Genomic DNA, 16,862 nt, shown 5'->3' with positions numbered 1-16,862 from the left:
ACACACACACACACACACACACACACACACACACACACACACACACATACACACCCTTGTGACTGCTGTAAACTAATTTCCCTTAAGTGACAATCCAGCTGCCTTTTAAAGTCATCCATCCTTGCCAGTTCCTCCACTCTTGTAGGCAGCGAGTTTCAGGCCATTAGCACTCACATTCCTCCTTCATCTTTGCTTCTATTCAGCTCATCATCTCCAAGGAGCTCAGTCTGAGCTCCTTCAACCTAATCTTGTCACTAAAATTTGCTCATCCCTGGAACTGTTTGATAAATCTCCTCTGCACGCTCCTACAATGTGGCTGAACACAGTATTCTAGTTATGGCCCAACCAGAGTTTTATAAATACACAGCACAGCCTCCCTACCTTTGTACTCAATGTCTCTGAGATCCCATTAGCTTTGCTAACTCAAGGGCAGTTAGGGATGAGCAATGAATACTGATCTAACTAACGGTGCCTGCACCTCCTGACCAAATAGGAAAAAAGTATTCATCTCTCAGAACATCCTTCAAAGATCAAACCCGCATCCCTTTGTCCCTGCATACTCCTTAGAACTGGGCCATTTGGACTGTATCACTTCTCCCTATCTCTTCTGGCAAATGCAATACATCTCACTTCCCTGTGTTAAATTCCATCTGCCGCCTGCCTGCCCAATCTCCCTGCCTGCCCAATCTCCCAGCCTATCTGTGTCTGGTTGTAGTTGAGTGGTATTATCCTCACTATTTGCAACTTTACCAAGTTTGATATCATGGTTAGATTTTAAGATTTTACTCTTGTTTTCCAATGTTCAAGTTATTTATAAGCATCAAAAAGGCAGTAGTTCAGCACTGACCCTTGGGGAGCAGTGCTGTCCATCATTGTCCAGTCTAGATATAACTATTTATCAAGACTTGCTGTGTACAGCCGTTTTTTATTCAGATTGATGTTGATCCTGCACTCCATGAGGTTCAAAACCAAAGTGTTTTAGTGGGTGTTAGCAGCATTTAAGTTTATTTGGTCTGCACTCTCTCTCTATCCTGACTCAGTGTCGCTGTGAGTAGTGGTCCTGTGAAGTACTGGTGACTGCCCTTAACATCCCTGTTTATGCATTGGCACCAGAACTTAATGTCTGAATAATTGTTACAAGTGATTTTGTTGCTCTGATAAAGCATCCACTAAACCTTTCTTCATGCAACGACTTTACATTATTTCGTAGAGTCTTGTTTTATTCTCTCTCTCTCTGCTCTGAAGCTCATCCTGTATCTGGTTGTATCAGTAAGTAAATAACTATTTAGCTGCCTGCACTTCATCGTCTCTTCTCTGCCTGTCGCCAGTGACTAGTCCATTGACGTTGATTTTCTGTTTGTGCATCCATGTCTTTGTGGTGATTTTAGCAGTTTGAAGCACTGAATGTGGAAAGCTCTGATCATTACCCATTTCTGTATTATATATTCTGCCTTGCAAACTGAACAGTGTTTCCAGGGAGAGCAATTTAAACAGCACAGTCCACTTATTCTCTCCATTAAAAAAAAAAATGAGTGTTTGGAATTACACAAACTGATCCCTAAATGCTACTGAAAAAAACTGAGACTTAAGAGGCCCTGTTTAATCACTGGATCTGTCATTCATTTAACAGTGATTCTGTATACGGGTATACTTGTCACCAGAGCCATGGTGAGATAATGCAAGACAAACATACATAATATTGTCCCACGTTTCCTTGCAAACATCCTTTAGCACGTTAACACTGTGCATTAAGTAATCCTGTATCACACAAGCTTATTTCTTGCATATGATTTAATGCCCCAGTCACGCTATGTGTATGAATTTGTTTACTAAGCTTACTAGTAGAAAATACGTAGCGATTTAAGGGGTGGCCAAGTTACTGACTGTATTATGTGCAGTATGTAAATATGTTCCTTTTTTCTTTACTGGGATTGGCATTGGACCAGATATGGCATGGTTAATGGATCAAAGAGTCATTGATCGCTCCAGGACACCCCTGGATAATCTTTCAAGATGGAACTCCACTGGTTTGAGATTATATATATATATATCTCTGTCTTTCATTTCTTAATCATCACTTCTGCTCACAAAACCAGGCATGCTGTGCTTCCTGACTCTCTGCAGGTTGTGACCTTTGAGCTCTTTCTTTGCAGAAAACCTCAGGATGAAACAACTTACCTTCCCTTTTTCAGTCTTTCATGGAATGTGGTTGTCACTGGCAAGGCCAGCAATTATTGCCCAACCCTAATTGCCCTTGAACTGCATGGCTTGCTCAGCCATTTCAGAGGATAATCAACATCTTTACCATAGGTCTGGAGTCACGTGTAGGCCAGACCAGGTAAGGAGTAGTTTTCCCTCTAAGCTGCGATGGGTGAAGTTGCTCCAAGGAACACACACGATGGTCGGCATGACAACATGCATTTGCTTCTGGTCATACAAGGACCTCTGAGATCTATGCACAAGACAAAGGAATTAACTGGAACATAGCAGATTTCCCTCTGTGAAGGCCCTGTGAGACCCACATGAATTTTCATTACAATCGAAGGCACCATTACTGAGAATAGTTTTCAATTCCAGGTTTTTTAAATTATAAAATTGAATTTAAATTTTAACCAGCTGCCATGGTGAGATTTGAACCTGTGTCCCCTAACATTTGCCTGGTCCTCTGGATTACTGGGCCAGTTACATTGCCACATCAGTACACTGCCCCTTTGCTGGGGCTAATCCTGCATAATATCACTCTGCAACCTACTGCTCATGGCACTGGATCAGCGATCCAGATAGAAAAGATCCCACCACAAAATGATGTTGATGATGAAAAGTATCAAAATATAAATATGGTCTCAGTAAAAGTAGCCAGGCAGATGTCGGATTGTCATAAAATCCCAACCAGTTGACTTGTCGCCTTTGATGAAGAAAGCTGGCTGGCCATCCTTATTCAGTCTTGTTCTGTCTCTGACTCCACTCCCATGCTAAAGTGGTTAACTGATTGTAACTGTCCTCTGAAGTGGCCCAGTAGGGTCATCATATCAAGAATGTTTCACTTCTCAAGGCAACAATTCATTGGCAATAATTACTGGCACTGCCAAATATGAGCCCTTTCTGACCAACTGTAAATGCCCTGAAGAAGGTGGTTGTGAGCTGCCAGGTTGATATGCTTCTGTCTGTGTAGGGACCCTCAATAATGCCGTTAGCAAAGGAGTTCCAGCTTTATGAGCGCTATTGGAGTTGCACTTGTCCAGGCAAGTGGAGAGTATTCAATTACACACCTGACTTGCGCCTTATAGATCCCCAGCATCCTGGGGGGTTACTATTATCAGAAACTGGACTAGCCATGTAAAGACTGTGACTACAAGTGCAGGCCAGAGGCCAGGAATACTGCAGTAAGTAACTCACCCCCTGACTCCCCAGACACTGTCCACCATGTACAAGGTACAGCGGATCAGAAAGGCAGCAGTGTGTGCTATCTAAAAGATGCACTGCAGAAATTCACCAAAGTTTCTTAGACAGCACCTTCCAAACCCACACCACTTCAGTCTTGAAGGACAAGGGCAGCAGATACATGGGAACACCACCCCCTGTAAGTTCCACTCCGAGCCACTCACTATCCTGATTTGGAACTATATCTCTGTTTCTTCAGTGTCACTCGATCAAAATCCTGGAATTCCCTCCCAAATGGCTTTGTGGGGCTATGTACAGCATGTGAGCTGCAGTAATTCAGAAAGTCTCCCAGCTTACCACCGCCTTCTCAAGGGCAACTAGGGGCGGGCAGTAAATGCTGGGCCACGCCTCATCAATGAAGATAGAAAAATATAGTGAGCAGGCATTAGAGAAATGAGGTGAGTTGCTTGCCACAGATTTCCGAGCCTGTGACCTGCTCTTGTAGCTACAGTATTTACAAGGCTAATCCAGTTATGTTTCAGTTGGAACTTTCCCCCGATTCACAAAGACTCCAATTTTGCTCCTTGATGCCATACTTGGTCGTGTGCTGTCTTGCTGTCAAGTGCAGTCGCTTCCACCTCACCTTTTTGAGTTCAGCTCTATTATCCACGCTTGGATCAAAGTCATAAACTGAATGACTCTGACTCTGATAGAATCCAAACTGAATGCTAGTGAAGAGATTAATGCTGATAAAAACCCTGGTAACATCTGTCATTGGGAAAATGTTAGCATTCATTATAGAGGATTTAATTGCAGAGCTTTTAGAAATACTGACTCTGATTAAGCAGAGTCAGTGTGGCTTTATAGAGGGAAATTATACCTGACAAAATTTATTTGAATTCTTTAGCAGTATAGATAACAAAGAACCAGGAGATGTAATATATTGGTATCTCCAAAAGTCGTTTGATAAGATATCCCACATTAGGTAACTTAGTAAGATACAAGCCCATGGTGTTGGAGGTATTATAGTACTGTGGATAGAGGATTGGCTAACTAATAAGACAGAGAGTTGAGATAAGGGGGGCATTTTCAGAATGGAAACATCTAACCAGTGGAGTGCCACAGGAATCGGTGCTGGAGCCACAGTCATTTACAATATATATTAATGACTGGGATGAGGAAAGTCAGTGTACTGTCATCAGGTTTGCACATGCCTTCCTACTTAATTTTGTGACAAGTGTTGAGGATGACCAAGGATTGGGCAAGAACTTGGTAGATGGAGTATAATGTGCGAAAATGAGAAGTTATGCACTTTGTCATGAAGCATGGAGGGACTGAATATTATTTAAATGGAGAAAGACTGCAGAATGATACTGAGTAGAGCAATTTAGGAGTTCTTGTTCATAAATCACAAAAAACTAGTAACCAAGTTGAACAGCCAGTAGAAAAGGCAAAGGCAAAGGGTATGTTAGCCTTTTACTTCAAAGGGAGTAGGGTATAAAAATAAGGTGGTCTTGCTAAGATTACACAAGGTACTAGTCAGATGACAGCTGGAATACTATAACAGTTCTGGGCCATTTATCTAAGGAAAGATATTGGAGGCAGTCCAGAGAAGGTTCACTGACTTGATCCCAGGTGATGTGTGAGGTTGAGTATGTTGGGTCTGTATTCATTGGAATTTAGAGGAATGATTATTATACCTTATTGAAATATACAAGATTCTTAGAGATTTGACACGGTAGACGTGGAGAGGTTGTTTTCCCTTGTTGAAGAATCAGCTGTAGTGGCCACCTGTTTTCTCTCTCTCACTGCCTCACTCTCCCTTAACTCTCACCACCACTCTGTTCTCCTCACTCTGTGGCTGGCTGTCTCTCTATCGTCACATTTTCTTCCTCTGCTGACCCTCATTTCAAGTCACAAACAGAGAAGCCCCCTTCCTAAAGTGAGGTTAATGGTGTCCTTCTCACTAGCTCAGAACTAAGCTGATCTAATGGTGCTTTTTTTAACTAACAAAGCATTTTCCACAGCTTGATCAGCACTTAAGCCTATCGTATTGTAGCTTTTGCACAATAATCCGCTTCTAACAGCATGTTAGCTCTGATCTGGTCACTGTCTATTCACAGTATTTGTATAGTAACAGGAGGGAGGTGTTGAGAAGGTTCCTGGTACCACAGTCCTGTTTGTGGCCTGAGTGACATGGGTCTGCTCATGGTAAGGCTGGACTCATAACAACAGCTGTGACACTCTCAATATGAAGACCCAGTTCTACATTATCTCAAGAGCAGGAGCTGAGGAATTCAGCCCAACTGTCTTGAGCTCTGCCCACCTACATGCTGCCCACTTATGAAGTGACACGAGTAGAAGCTGTGCCCCTCCTGGGTAGCATAGGTCTGGTGTTTCTGCACCTTCCCAGTGGCACAGCTAGTGGGAGACTCTGGTCTCTGCAACAGGGCAGTCTTGCATTAGGTGCCAGGTCCAGTGGGGATTTGGAGATGAATTTGGACTGATGCACTGGGGATGGACAAACAGCACCAGGTGATGGATGTAGACACTGGGGTATGGCAGCATGGGACTGACGCTGGGGGCAGACTGGTCCGGGCATTTGGGGCCATGGGCAGGTAAAAGGTGATGTTTCCTGTGCTCTGAGTGTTTTGTTCTATTTTCTTTCCTCACAGCTTCCCTCAGCGTGCATCCGTCTGTTCGCCAGCGTCAGGTTGACTCTCAGCACGCTGCTGGCTCCCAGAGGTTGGTAGAAGGTTTTATTCCTGGGCAAAGTGAATCTCTTCCATGGAGCAACAGGGCATCTCTCCGCCGTATGCAAAGTCTTTCCTATATGTGTACCTGCTCTGATGTGTTTGGACCTGCCTTATCCTCCTCCTGCACTCATTCTCACTGCTTCTATCATCCCTCTCACCATCTGGAAACCATTCCTGACCTTCCCCCTCCTGATGTCCTTGACGTCTCCACTGGGATCCGTGTGCGGACTAGGAGTCATGGGTACTGCACTTTTCCTTTTGTTCCTGCCTGACTGACTGGCTTGCTCCAACTTTCAGCTTGTTGCTGACTCTGAGAGTGTATTTTTGTGTGTAGCTGTGCAGTTCGTGAAGGCGCAAGAAGCATGTCTGTAAACTCAGCTCCACACTGCATGGTGTGTTCCGAACAATCTTGTGTGTTTGTGTTTTATCCCAGGTTTATGTTTGGGGTTTTACAAGTTGTTTATACAAGTCCCTGCACCCAGGCTCTCCTTTGTGTGTGTCTGGGTCACTGCATCTGTGAATGAGTATGTGTCCAGGGGTAGTGAATATAATACCATTTCAAAAGTGAAACAAAAACAGAAATTGCTGGAGAAACTGAAGGAAACCTGACGTTGGTGAGGCCTCTTCTGGAATCAGTAAGGACTGCAGATGCTGGAAGCTATAGTCAATAAATGTGGAGCTGGAAAAACACAGCAGGTCAGACAGTATCCGAGGAGGAGGAAAAATCCACGTTTCAGGCCGAAACCCTTCGTCAGGATTGGGGACGGGGAGGGGGAGGGGAGGGGAGCCCAGAAACTACCATCCTTACCTGGTCTGGCCTACATGTGACTCCAGACCCACAGCAATGTGGTTGACTCTGAACTGCCCTCTGGGCAATTAGGGATGGGCAATAAATGCTGCCTGGTCAGTGATGTCCTCATCCTGTTAATGAATAAAAAAAATAAAGGAAGGGAGAATGGAGCTAGGTTGATGCAGGTAGGGTGTTATTGGGATTGGTCAGTGGGGAAGGGTGGAGCGGATAGGTGAGTGGGAAGATGGACAGATTGGGGGAGGAGAGATTTTGAAGCTGGTGAAGTCAATATTCAGGCCATTGGGCTATAAGCTCCCAAGGTGAAATATGAGGTGGTGTTCCTCCGGTTTACATTTGGCCTCAGTCTGACAGTGGAGGAGCCCAAGGATGGACATGTCACCAGGGGAGTGGGAGGGGGAGATAAAGTGGATGGCAACTGGAAGGTTGGGTTTGTTGGAACGTGCAGAGCACAGATGCTCTGCAAACCAGTCTCCATGTCTGCGTTTGGCCTCCGTGATATAGAGGGGACTGCTTTGGGAGCAACAAGTAGATGAGGTTAGTTGAAGTGCAGGTGAATCTCTGCTGGATTTGGAAGGACTGTTTGGGGCTTCGAACGGAGGTGGGAGGGGAGGTGTAGGGGCAGGTGCAGCACATCCTGCAGTTGCAGGGAAAGGTACCTGCTGCTGTGGAAGGATTGGTGGGGAGTGTGGAACTGACGAGGGAGTCGCTGAGTGAACAGTCCCTGAGGAAAGCAGACAGGAGTGGGGAGGGAAATAGCTTTTTGGTGGTGGGGACTGATTGTAGGTGGCAGAAATATCAGAGGATGATGCGCTGTATTCAGAGGTTAGTGGGGTGGTATGTGAGGACCAAGGGGACTCTATCCTTGTTGTTGGGAGAGGGTTTGAGGGCAGAAGTGCAGCAAATGGGGGAGATGCGGATGATGGCATCCTTAATAACAGAGGAGGGGAAACTACGGTCCCTAAAGTAGGAGAATATCTGGGAAGTCCTAGAGTAGAATGCCACATTCTGGGAGCAGATGCGACAGAGGCAGAGGAATTGTGAGGATGGGATAGAATTTTTGCAAGAGGCTGTGTGAGAGGAGGTGTAGTCAAGATAATTGTGGGAGTCAGGGGGGTTTCAAATGGATGGCTTACTGCCCAATGACCTGAATATTGACTTCACCATCTTCAAAATCTTTCCACCCCCAACCTGTCCTCCTTCCCACTCATCTATCCATTCCACCCGCCCACTGACCAACCACAATAACCTCCCACCTGCATCCACATATCTCCATCCCATCCACTCTCCCCGTATCCCCACACCCCTCCCTCTATTTATTTCTGGGCTTCCTTCCCCCTCCCCAGTCCTGACGAAGGGTTTCGGCCTGAAACGTTGATTTTTCCTGCTCCTCAGATGCTGCCTGACCTGCTGTGCTTTTCCAGCTCCCCATGTATTGACTCTTCTGGAATATTGTGTCCAGTTCTGGTCTCCCTGTTATAGGAAAAATATTATTAAGCTGGAGAGGGTTCAGAAGAGATTTACCAGGAAATTGCCAGGAAGTGCAGGTTTGAGGCTGGAGAAACTGGGACTTTTCTCAGTGGAATATAGGAGCTTGAGAGGTGACCTTCTAGAGGTTTATAAAATCACGAGGTGAATGGCAGATGTTTTTTCCTGGGAGTGGGGGATTTTAGGACTAGGGACATAAGTTTAACGTGAGGAGGAGAAAGAATTTAAAAAGACATGAGAGACAGTTTCTTTACACAGAGTGTATGTGGAATGAAGTGGTGGATGTGGGTACAGTTATATTTAAAAGACATATAGATAAGAAGTGAATAATTGCACACATCAGTATGAAGTGTTTGGAGGGATGTGGGCTAAGCGCAGGCAGGTGGGACTAGTTTAGTTTAGGATTATGGTCAGCATGGACTGGTTGGACCGAAGGATCTGTTTCCATTCTGTATGACTGTATGACTGTATCTGTGGAGAGAAAGCAGAGTCAATGTTTTAGTCCAGAGACCTGTCTTCAGAACTGGAAATTTGGAAATTCCACCTAATAGCTGGAAAGGCACAATTTCAACATTTCAATACTTTAATCACAGCAAATGAATAAAAGCACTACAGACTAAACACAATTTTCTTTTGTATGCTTTAAACTAAAGACAGAAGCAATCCTATTTTGTACTTGTCACACATCAAATTTCCCATGGCATCACAGTTTCTTTAACAAACACTTCACAGTTATTCCCAGCTTCCATTGGATTTTTATAGCTCTGTTTTGCTGAATAATAAGTTTGAGTTTCTAATCATTTTCCTTATTTTCTGGGGATTCCTGAATCCACCAACAGCAGCAAAGCCTGTTGTATTGTTTCTTGCCCCTGGCTATCTGCAGACAGAACCCTTTGCTAATTGCAGAATGTGTCTCTTTGACAGAGACCGTCTCCCTCCCATACCCAACTGTGATAGCTCACAAAACCTTTTCTCTTTGCTGTCCACACAAACTGCTTTCTATCTGTGGTATATGTTGCTCTAGGGAGGCCTGTAATCTGATCTCAAAAATGGCTTCTGTACCCTCTTTCCCCATAGCAACATGGAGCACATTAATCTTGCATCGAAGTTGAAATGCTAATTACCAGTACTAACCCTAAGATTCGCTGCTCTCATTACAGACTTCCAAATTGGCAACATGACTCCTCCCATTTGTCATAAGTTTAAATCTTCTGTTCCAAAGCATTATCGTCTTATAAATGTCATCATTGTTATACACCGTAAATATGAAGAGGATCAAGGTAGAGCAGGATTAAACATTCCTCCATTGGGCAAAGGCCTGTGTAACAAAACTGAGCTATGATTTGGTAAAGGTGGACTGGAAGCAGTTACCTGAAGGTGATCAGCATCAGGGCAGTGGGTAACATTGAAGAAGTGGATAGAGAAGGAGATGTTCCCACAAGGAGGAGGCCAGGATTTCCAGATGGGGTTTTTGCAGCAATCAACAATGGTTTCATGGTCATTATTAGACTTTTCATTCCAGTTTTTGTTAAACTCTGCTGTGGTGGGATTCAAACCCAGATCCCCAGAACAGGTCCTGGTCCTGCTGGCAACAATACCACTATGTCATTGGCATTCCCCAAATCACAAATCACAAATCAATAAAATGGGCCTTATATTGGTCGCCAGAATAAAAGAGACTTTCACCAGCTTTCTTTATTGTGCTGAAGATAGGTTTTTTGTAATAAAACAAACTCACCCTGAACAGCGTATGTCACACATTGTTTAACATTTAAACTATAATTTCAGAATTAGAATAATATCACCCTTTTAATCACAGAGATACCCGCACAACACGACAGATAACAGACTCTGCAGAGAAGGGTCTCGACCCAAAACGTCAGCTTTCCGGCTCCTCTGATGCTGCTTGGCCTGCTGTGTTCATCCAGCTCTACACCTTGTTATCTCAGATTCTCCAGCATCAGCAGTTCCTACTATCTCTGCAGAGGTGATGTCTTGTTTAAAAAACGCATAAGATACAAAAACAGAAGTTGCTGGAAAAGCTCAGCAGGTCTGGCGGCATCTGTGAAGAGAAATCAGAGTTAATGTTTCGGGTCCGGTGACCCTTCGTCAGAATTGATGGTAGCCAGGAAAGTGGATTTTCATGCAGAAGAAAAGTTAGGGGAGGGGAGGGGTAAGGAGTAAATCCCATTGGAGAGAGGAGCAGAACTTCTCTTCAAGGTACGCCCACCATGAAGAAGTGGCAGTGAGTTAAACAATCCTGTTAGCCAAGGGTCCAAAAATAGAATTTGATGAGTTCTCATGGTCCACCAGATTTCTTGTAAATGAAGTTGAATTGCTGACACCTGTAGACTGATCACAAGTCTTCAATTTAGATTGAACTCAAACTGGATCCAAGTATTTGGAAAGTGTCCACAGTTCACCTTTACATGGCTATAAGGTAGCCAGAAATAATAATAATGTGACACTTCATCAGGTCTCCAAGAATACAACTGAGAGAGAGACTTGCAGCTTCTGAACTTTCCTTCCTTCTAACTACTGAGGTCTGTGAAAGTAGAAGTCAAGCCCAGAAAGAGTTACTTTGCAGCCACAGAGAGCCCTAGTCTTTCCAAGCCAGATTTTCCAGCAATTAAGAGCCATAAACACTACTCCTTAAAATCTACTTATCCCACAAGTCAAGAAACTACACTGTTAAAATCCATTTCAACCCAGAAGATATCCTAACAGTTCGATATCTTTCAGTTTTTCACGAGTATAAATATGTATTCCTAATAGTGGGAGGGTTCATCATTACTCTGGTTTCTCTCCCATCTCCTCTCATTGACCTTCTGAGCTAATCTTGTCTAGGGAAGACAACTCCTGTCCTTCTTTTGGCTGAGCTGTTTACTGTCCTGCCCAACTAATTTTACTGTCCTGCCCAATATTAGTTGATAACATTAACAATCGTCTCACTTAAGGTTGATGTTCCCCTCTCGTTTAAATCTGCCATTATCACCTTCTCCAGCACTTGACCCCTCCACCTTCCAAACTACCACCCTGTCTCCAACCTCCTTTATCCTCTAAAACTCTTGACTGTGTTGTCACCACTTATATCAGTTCCTATCATTCCCAAAACATCCTGTTAGAATCCACCCCCCTCCCCATTGGGTTTGTGCCCCAGTACTGAAATTGCTCTTTTCAAAGTCCTGACACGGTGACCATCTCATCCTTCTCCAACTCCTCTCCATTGTCACTGGCTGGTGGGACCTGCTCTCACTTCGTTTCATTCTGATCTGTCTCATTGTAGCCAAAGAATTGTCAGTAATGGTTTCTTCCTGCTCCTGCACTGGTCCCTCTAGTGGACGCAGGAATCTATACTTGGCCTGTCCAATTGCTCATCCACACGCTGCCCCTTGCCGACACCATCCAAACCCAGCACTAGTTTTTACATGTCCACTGACAGCACTCAGCTCCACCTCAGCAGCACTTCCCTTGACTTCTGTACTGTTGCTAAATTATCGTACTACTTATCCAGTAATCGGGACTGGATGAACAGAAATTTCCTACCATTAAATATTGGGAAGATTGAAGCCAGCAGTTTTGTTCCCTGCTCCAAGAGGAGTTCATCCCTCTCCCCAGTAACAGTCTGACATTAAGCCAGTGTGTTCACAGCCTTGTTACATTTAATCCTGAGATCAGCTCCCAAACACACTATTTATGGCACCATTAAAACCACTTATTCCAACCTCTGTAACGTTGGCTTGCTGTGTCCTTGTCTCAGCTTATCTGCCACTGAAACCTTTATTTATTTCTTTGTTACCTGGACTTGACTTTTCTAACACACTCCGAGCTGGTCTCCCACATTGATGTCATCCAGAACTCTCTTAACTATGGCCCAACTGTAATCTTTTTTTTTGCTGAAGAAGGGTCTAGGCCTGAAACATCAGCCTTCCTGTTGCTCTGAGGCTGCTTGGCCTGCTGTGTTCATCCAGCTCTATACCTTGTTATCTCTTGTAATCAAATCCCCTTCGCCCATTACTCCCTACTCACTGCGTTTCATTGGCTCTTAGTCAAGTGGCACATTATTTTACTATTCTCATCCTTGTTTTCAAATGTGATTGTAGCCTTTACTTCCCTCCCAGTCTCTTCGATCTCATCCAGACCCATGTCCGAGATCTCTGCACTCATTATTATGCCCCCTTGAACTTCCCTGATTTTGATTGCTCCACCACGTGGCTATGCTTTCAGTTGTTTTACTTGCCAATCTGGAATTTCCTCCCTACACCTCTTCGCCTCACTTTCCTGCTTTTGAGACACTCCTTAAAACCAACCTCTTTGACCAAGCTTTGGGTCACCTGACCCAGTGTCTCCCAGTGACTCAATGTCACTAGATCAGAGACACTTGGTTCTGTAATGCTCCTGTGACACACCTTGTCACATGTTGTTAAATTAGTGATGCCATATGAATATAACTTCTGTTAGCTGAAGAAAGATTCTGTTAGAACAGTGTGAAACATCAACTGTACCATAGCTACAGTCTTGCATATAGTTCTGGTCACCACATTGGAGGAAGAATGTAATCGCAGCAGAGGATACAGAGGAGATTTAAGAGGATGTTGCCAGGAGTGGAGCACTTTAGTTATGCAGGAAGATTGGGTAAACTGGGGTTTTGGAATGATTGGGAATAAGAGATTTAAGGTAATTGGTAAAAGAAGCAAAAGCAAGGTGAGAGAAAGTTTCACACAGTGAGTGGTTAGGGTTTGGATTGTGCTGGAATGTTCAGGGAGAAGACTGGAGAATGACACATGTGGAGAGCTGGTTCTGCCACAATGGGCCAACAGGTCTTTTATTCAGTAACAATTCTGTGAAGAGAGGAGTATGAGGAGCAATTTACTGAGGTGCATAAAATTATGAGGAGCTTTTGATAGAGAGGATTGACAGACCTATTTTCATTATCCTTAGCAAACAAGTGAATAGGGAACAGGGAATGTAGTAGTTGTTAGGATTAGAAAGGAACTGAGAAACACTTTCCTTCAAAGCACGGTCTGAAAGAGTGGTACAGGTAGAAACCCATGGCATATTGAAAAAAGACACTTGGGTATGGACTTGAAGTGCTGTAATCTACTGGATAATTATAGTTAAAGAGCTGGAAAATGAGATTAGTCTGGGTGTGATATTTTGACAGGCACAGCCATGATGGGCCAAATGGTCTCCTTCAGGCAGGCATTTGCGATGGGGATTATATCTGTAATGGGTTGCCACCTGACTGTGTCTGTCTTTGTGTGTCCTCTTTACCAAATGTGCGATCTCTTTATAGTTAGAAATCTTACTTGGCTGTGTATCTGCATTGGCTGCTGTGTGGTTTCTGTTTTTATGGTGAGGTCTATCCTTCAGTTTCCTCCCGTCTCTATCTTAATTTCATTCCTTGCTTCAGCCTTTTTATTGCCCTACTTTGTCTTCATTTCATTGGCCCGTTCCCCTTCACTCCTGATGAAGCTGTTTATCCACTCACCCCCACAGACTGTGGAAAGTCCCTGCTTTCATTTTGAAGTCTCCTCCCTTTCTGGAGACATCAATCCAGTGAAGACGTTATAAATGGCTGCCAGTAACTGGGGAGGAAAATCAGAGGACCTTGCAAAAAAACTGTGATATTAACAAAAAAAAAGTCAGATTGTTAATTAATTAAATATTGAACATGCAGAAGGAAATTTGAAGGATTATTTGGTTGTGTCATGATGAGTTTTGTTTCCGTTCAGAGGTGTGAGGGGTGGCTCGTTCGGATGGTGGGGGTGTCAGATGAACAATGATGACTGACTGTGAGATGGCACGTGGAACCTTCAGGATTACATCAGTCCAGCAGCAGCACCTCGAAAACAAGCTTCATATTCCAGAGCTGAAGTGAATCGAGGTACTCGGGTATGAGTGCCAGCAGATGGCAGTATAGCCAGAGGAGCCTCTGCAGCTACCATCCTTAGTGAGTGGTGGCAGGGAGTCACCTCTGTTAGATGTATAATGTTCCATGTAGCATTAACATGTGGCCAAGCCGTTTGAAACTGATGCTGTTTGTTCAGACCTGGGCTGGCTAAAGAGTAGGAGGTGCCACAATTGGCCTCAGTACCTTTCAGCTGGAGAGTGGTGAGCAGATTGCCTTGAGTGCTCCCACTGATCTGATTGTGAGCCATTGAGCCTTCCCAGAAATTGTGTTGACAACCGTGATTCCACAGAATTCCTGGTCATTGATCACCCCACCCGAACCAGTCAGGCAGTCTCCTTTTTATTGTTATTATTGTCATTGAAATGCTTATATGATTTATTTTTGGGCCTGGCAGTTGCTCTGTGATGTCTAAGGAATGAATTTTGTTCTGGAGCCCGTCAGGTTTGACAGACCGCAGCTCAGGAAGTATGTATTGTGCCATATCAGGTGGGGAAGGAGTGGTGCACAAATGTGATGCTGCCGCAGTTGAAGGTCAAAGTGTTTGCTCACATGGTGCCTAGCCTTCTGGGGTTGGGCAGAAGAACTGGACTGTTCACCACACTGTCCTTCAGGCAGCAGGGGATGGAGTTGAACAGGACAACTCCATCAAATTGCTGCTGAAGGAGCAAGGCCACTTCAGTTATCACTTTGGGGTCTTTGCTGATAAGTCTGGAATCTCAGAGATGAATTGGATGGGAACGGGACATATCGTTCTGTGGGGGGTGCTGAATCCAGGCTGTGTGGTAACGGCTAGACATCCCCCTCTCTGAGTGCATGTACATTTTGCTATAATTATTTCTGAGTGGCTGGTTTTGTTTTCCTGCTACCTGCTTGAAACATCAAGTGGGTTGTTTCTCTGATGTTGATGTGGGTGGAGCACATTTTCACAGTGCTACTATCTCCCTTGCATCTTGGGGTGGGTGACTATTACCTTCAGTGTTGTCACCTCCTCACCACTTCTCTAACCTCAGAATTTAGGTTCCAAATGTAGTGCTTATAATGGCTGACTGCTCCTGCCATGTTCCTTCTCTCCCTCTGTCACTCAATTGGCCACTTGATCTGTCATTTTCTCGACCCCTCTCTGTCTCTCTCCCTCCAATACTCCTCTGTGACTCTGAGAGTTCAATGAAGGAAATAAAGAGTAAAATAAAACGAGAAAACATGGGTATGCAATGTATCTGAGATGGATCCTTCAAGTGAGAACCAGGCCAAATAAAATAAGTTTGAGGGGAAAAAAAATTGAAAGGGAAAGAGAGAGTGTGTGATTATGGAAGTAGATGGGATTTTGGGCTTTATTAATAAGGTATTGAGTATGTTATAATGGAGGCTGGAGGAATGCACTACTCTGTGGATCACCAAATAAACATGTTTTCCAGTTACCAAGGTGATCAGTCCAATACCTTACCTCCAACTTTTAAATAACAAGCTCGATTGACTAGTTTTCTGCTTAAACACAATTGTTGATTTCTGATCAAAAGTTATCCAATGAAGATACAATACAGTATTTGTTTAGGAGTAGTCAGCACGGCTTCGTGTGCGGGGGATCATGTCTCTCAAATTTGTTAGAGTTCTTTGAAGTGACCAGGAAGGTTGATGAGGGCAGGGCGGTAGACGTAGTCTATGTGGATTTCAGTAAGGCCTTGGATAAGGTTCCACATGGTAGGCTGCTCTGGAAAGTTCGATTGCATGGAATCCAGGGAGAGCTGGCAAACTGGATACACAGTTGGCTCGATGGTAGGAAGCAGAGGGTAATAGTGGAAGGATGCTTGTCGGACTGGAGGCCTGTGACTAGTGGTGTGCCTCAGGGGTCGGTGTTGGGCCCATTAATGTTTGTTATCTATTTCAATGGTTTGGACGAGAACGTACAAGGCATGATTAGTAAGCTTGTGGATGACACTAAAATAGATGGTACAGTGGACAGTGAGGAAGGTTATCAGAAATTGCAGCAGGATCCTGATCAGCTGGGGCAACGAGCTGAGAAATGGCAAACAGAGTTTAATATAGACAAGTGTGAGGTATTTGGAAAGTCAAATCCAGGTAGGAGTTTCATGGTGAATAGTTGGGGCATAAGGAGTGTAGTGGATCAGAGTGACCTCGGAGTTCAGGTGCACATTTCTCTGAAGGTGGAGTTAGGGCAGGGCAGTGAAGAAGGCTTTTGGCACACAGGCCTTCATCAGTCAGGGCACTGAGTACAGAAGTTGAGAAGTTATGTGGCAGTTGTACATGACATTGGTGAGGCTGCACTTGCAATATTATGTTCAGTTTTGGTCACCTTGCTATGGGAAGGATGTTATTAAATGGAAAGATTGCAGAAGAAATTTACAAGGATGTTGCCAGAAGTCAAGGGACTGAGTTATAGGGAGAGGGTTTTTCTTTAGAGTGTAGGAGACTGAGGGGAGATCTTATAGAAGTGTATAAGATCATGAGAGGCATGGATAGGGTGAATGCACTCCGTCTTTTTCCCAGGGTTGGGGAA

At 44.2% G+C, this 16,862-nt stretch overlaps 1 protein-coding gene across 4 annotated transcripts in view; it reads left to right on the top strand.

The window, feature by feature from the left end:
• The window catches only part of LOC109936712 (stromal interaction molecule 1), a 124,083-nt gene that overhangs the window by 93,404 nt on the left and 13,817 nt on the right, over positions 1 to 16,862 (top strand). Inside the window, exons 11-12 of one of the 4 annotated variants that reach the window (XM_020535309.2) lie at positions 1,947 to 2,027; positions 6,057 to 6,126. The exons of 1 other annotated variant lie outside the window; for it this stretch is intronic. In XM_020535309.2, the coding sequence (XP_020390898.1) occupies positions 1,947 to 2,027; positions 6,057 to 6,126 (151 nt within the window). Of the gene's footprint in view, positions 1 to 1,946; positions 2,028 to 6,056; positions 6,195 to 16,862 lie in introns of all 4 variants that reach the window. 2 more of the 4 variants (XM_048597792.1, XM_020535310.2) reach the window with 2 other exon arrangements.

Source organism: Rhincodon typus, chromosome 6 (assembly GCF_021869965.1).
Source record: "Rhincodon typus isolate 14 chromosome 6, sRhiTyp1.1, whole genome shotgun sequence".
Taxonomy (NCBI): domain Eukaryota; kingdom Metazoa; phylum Chordata; class Chondrichthyes; order Orectolobiformes; family Rhincodontidae; genus Rhincodon; species Rhincodon typus.
The sequence above is the reverse complement of the archived record's forward strand: the minus strand, read 5'-3'. Positions and strand labels throughout refer to the sequence as shown.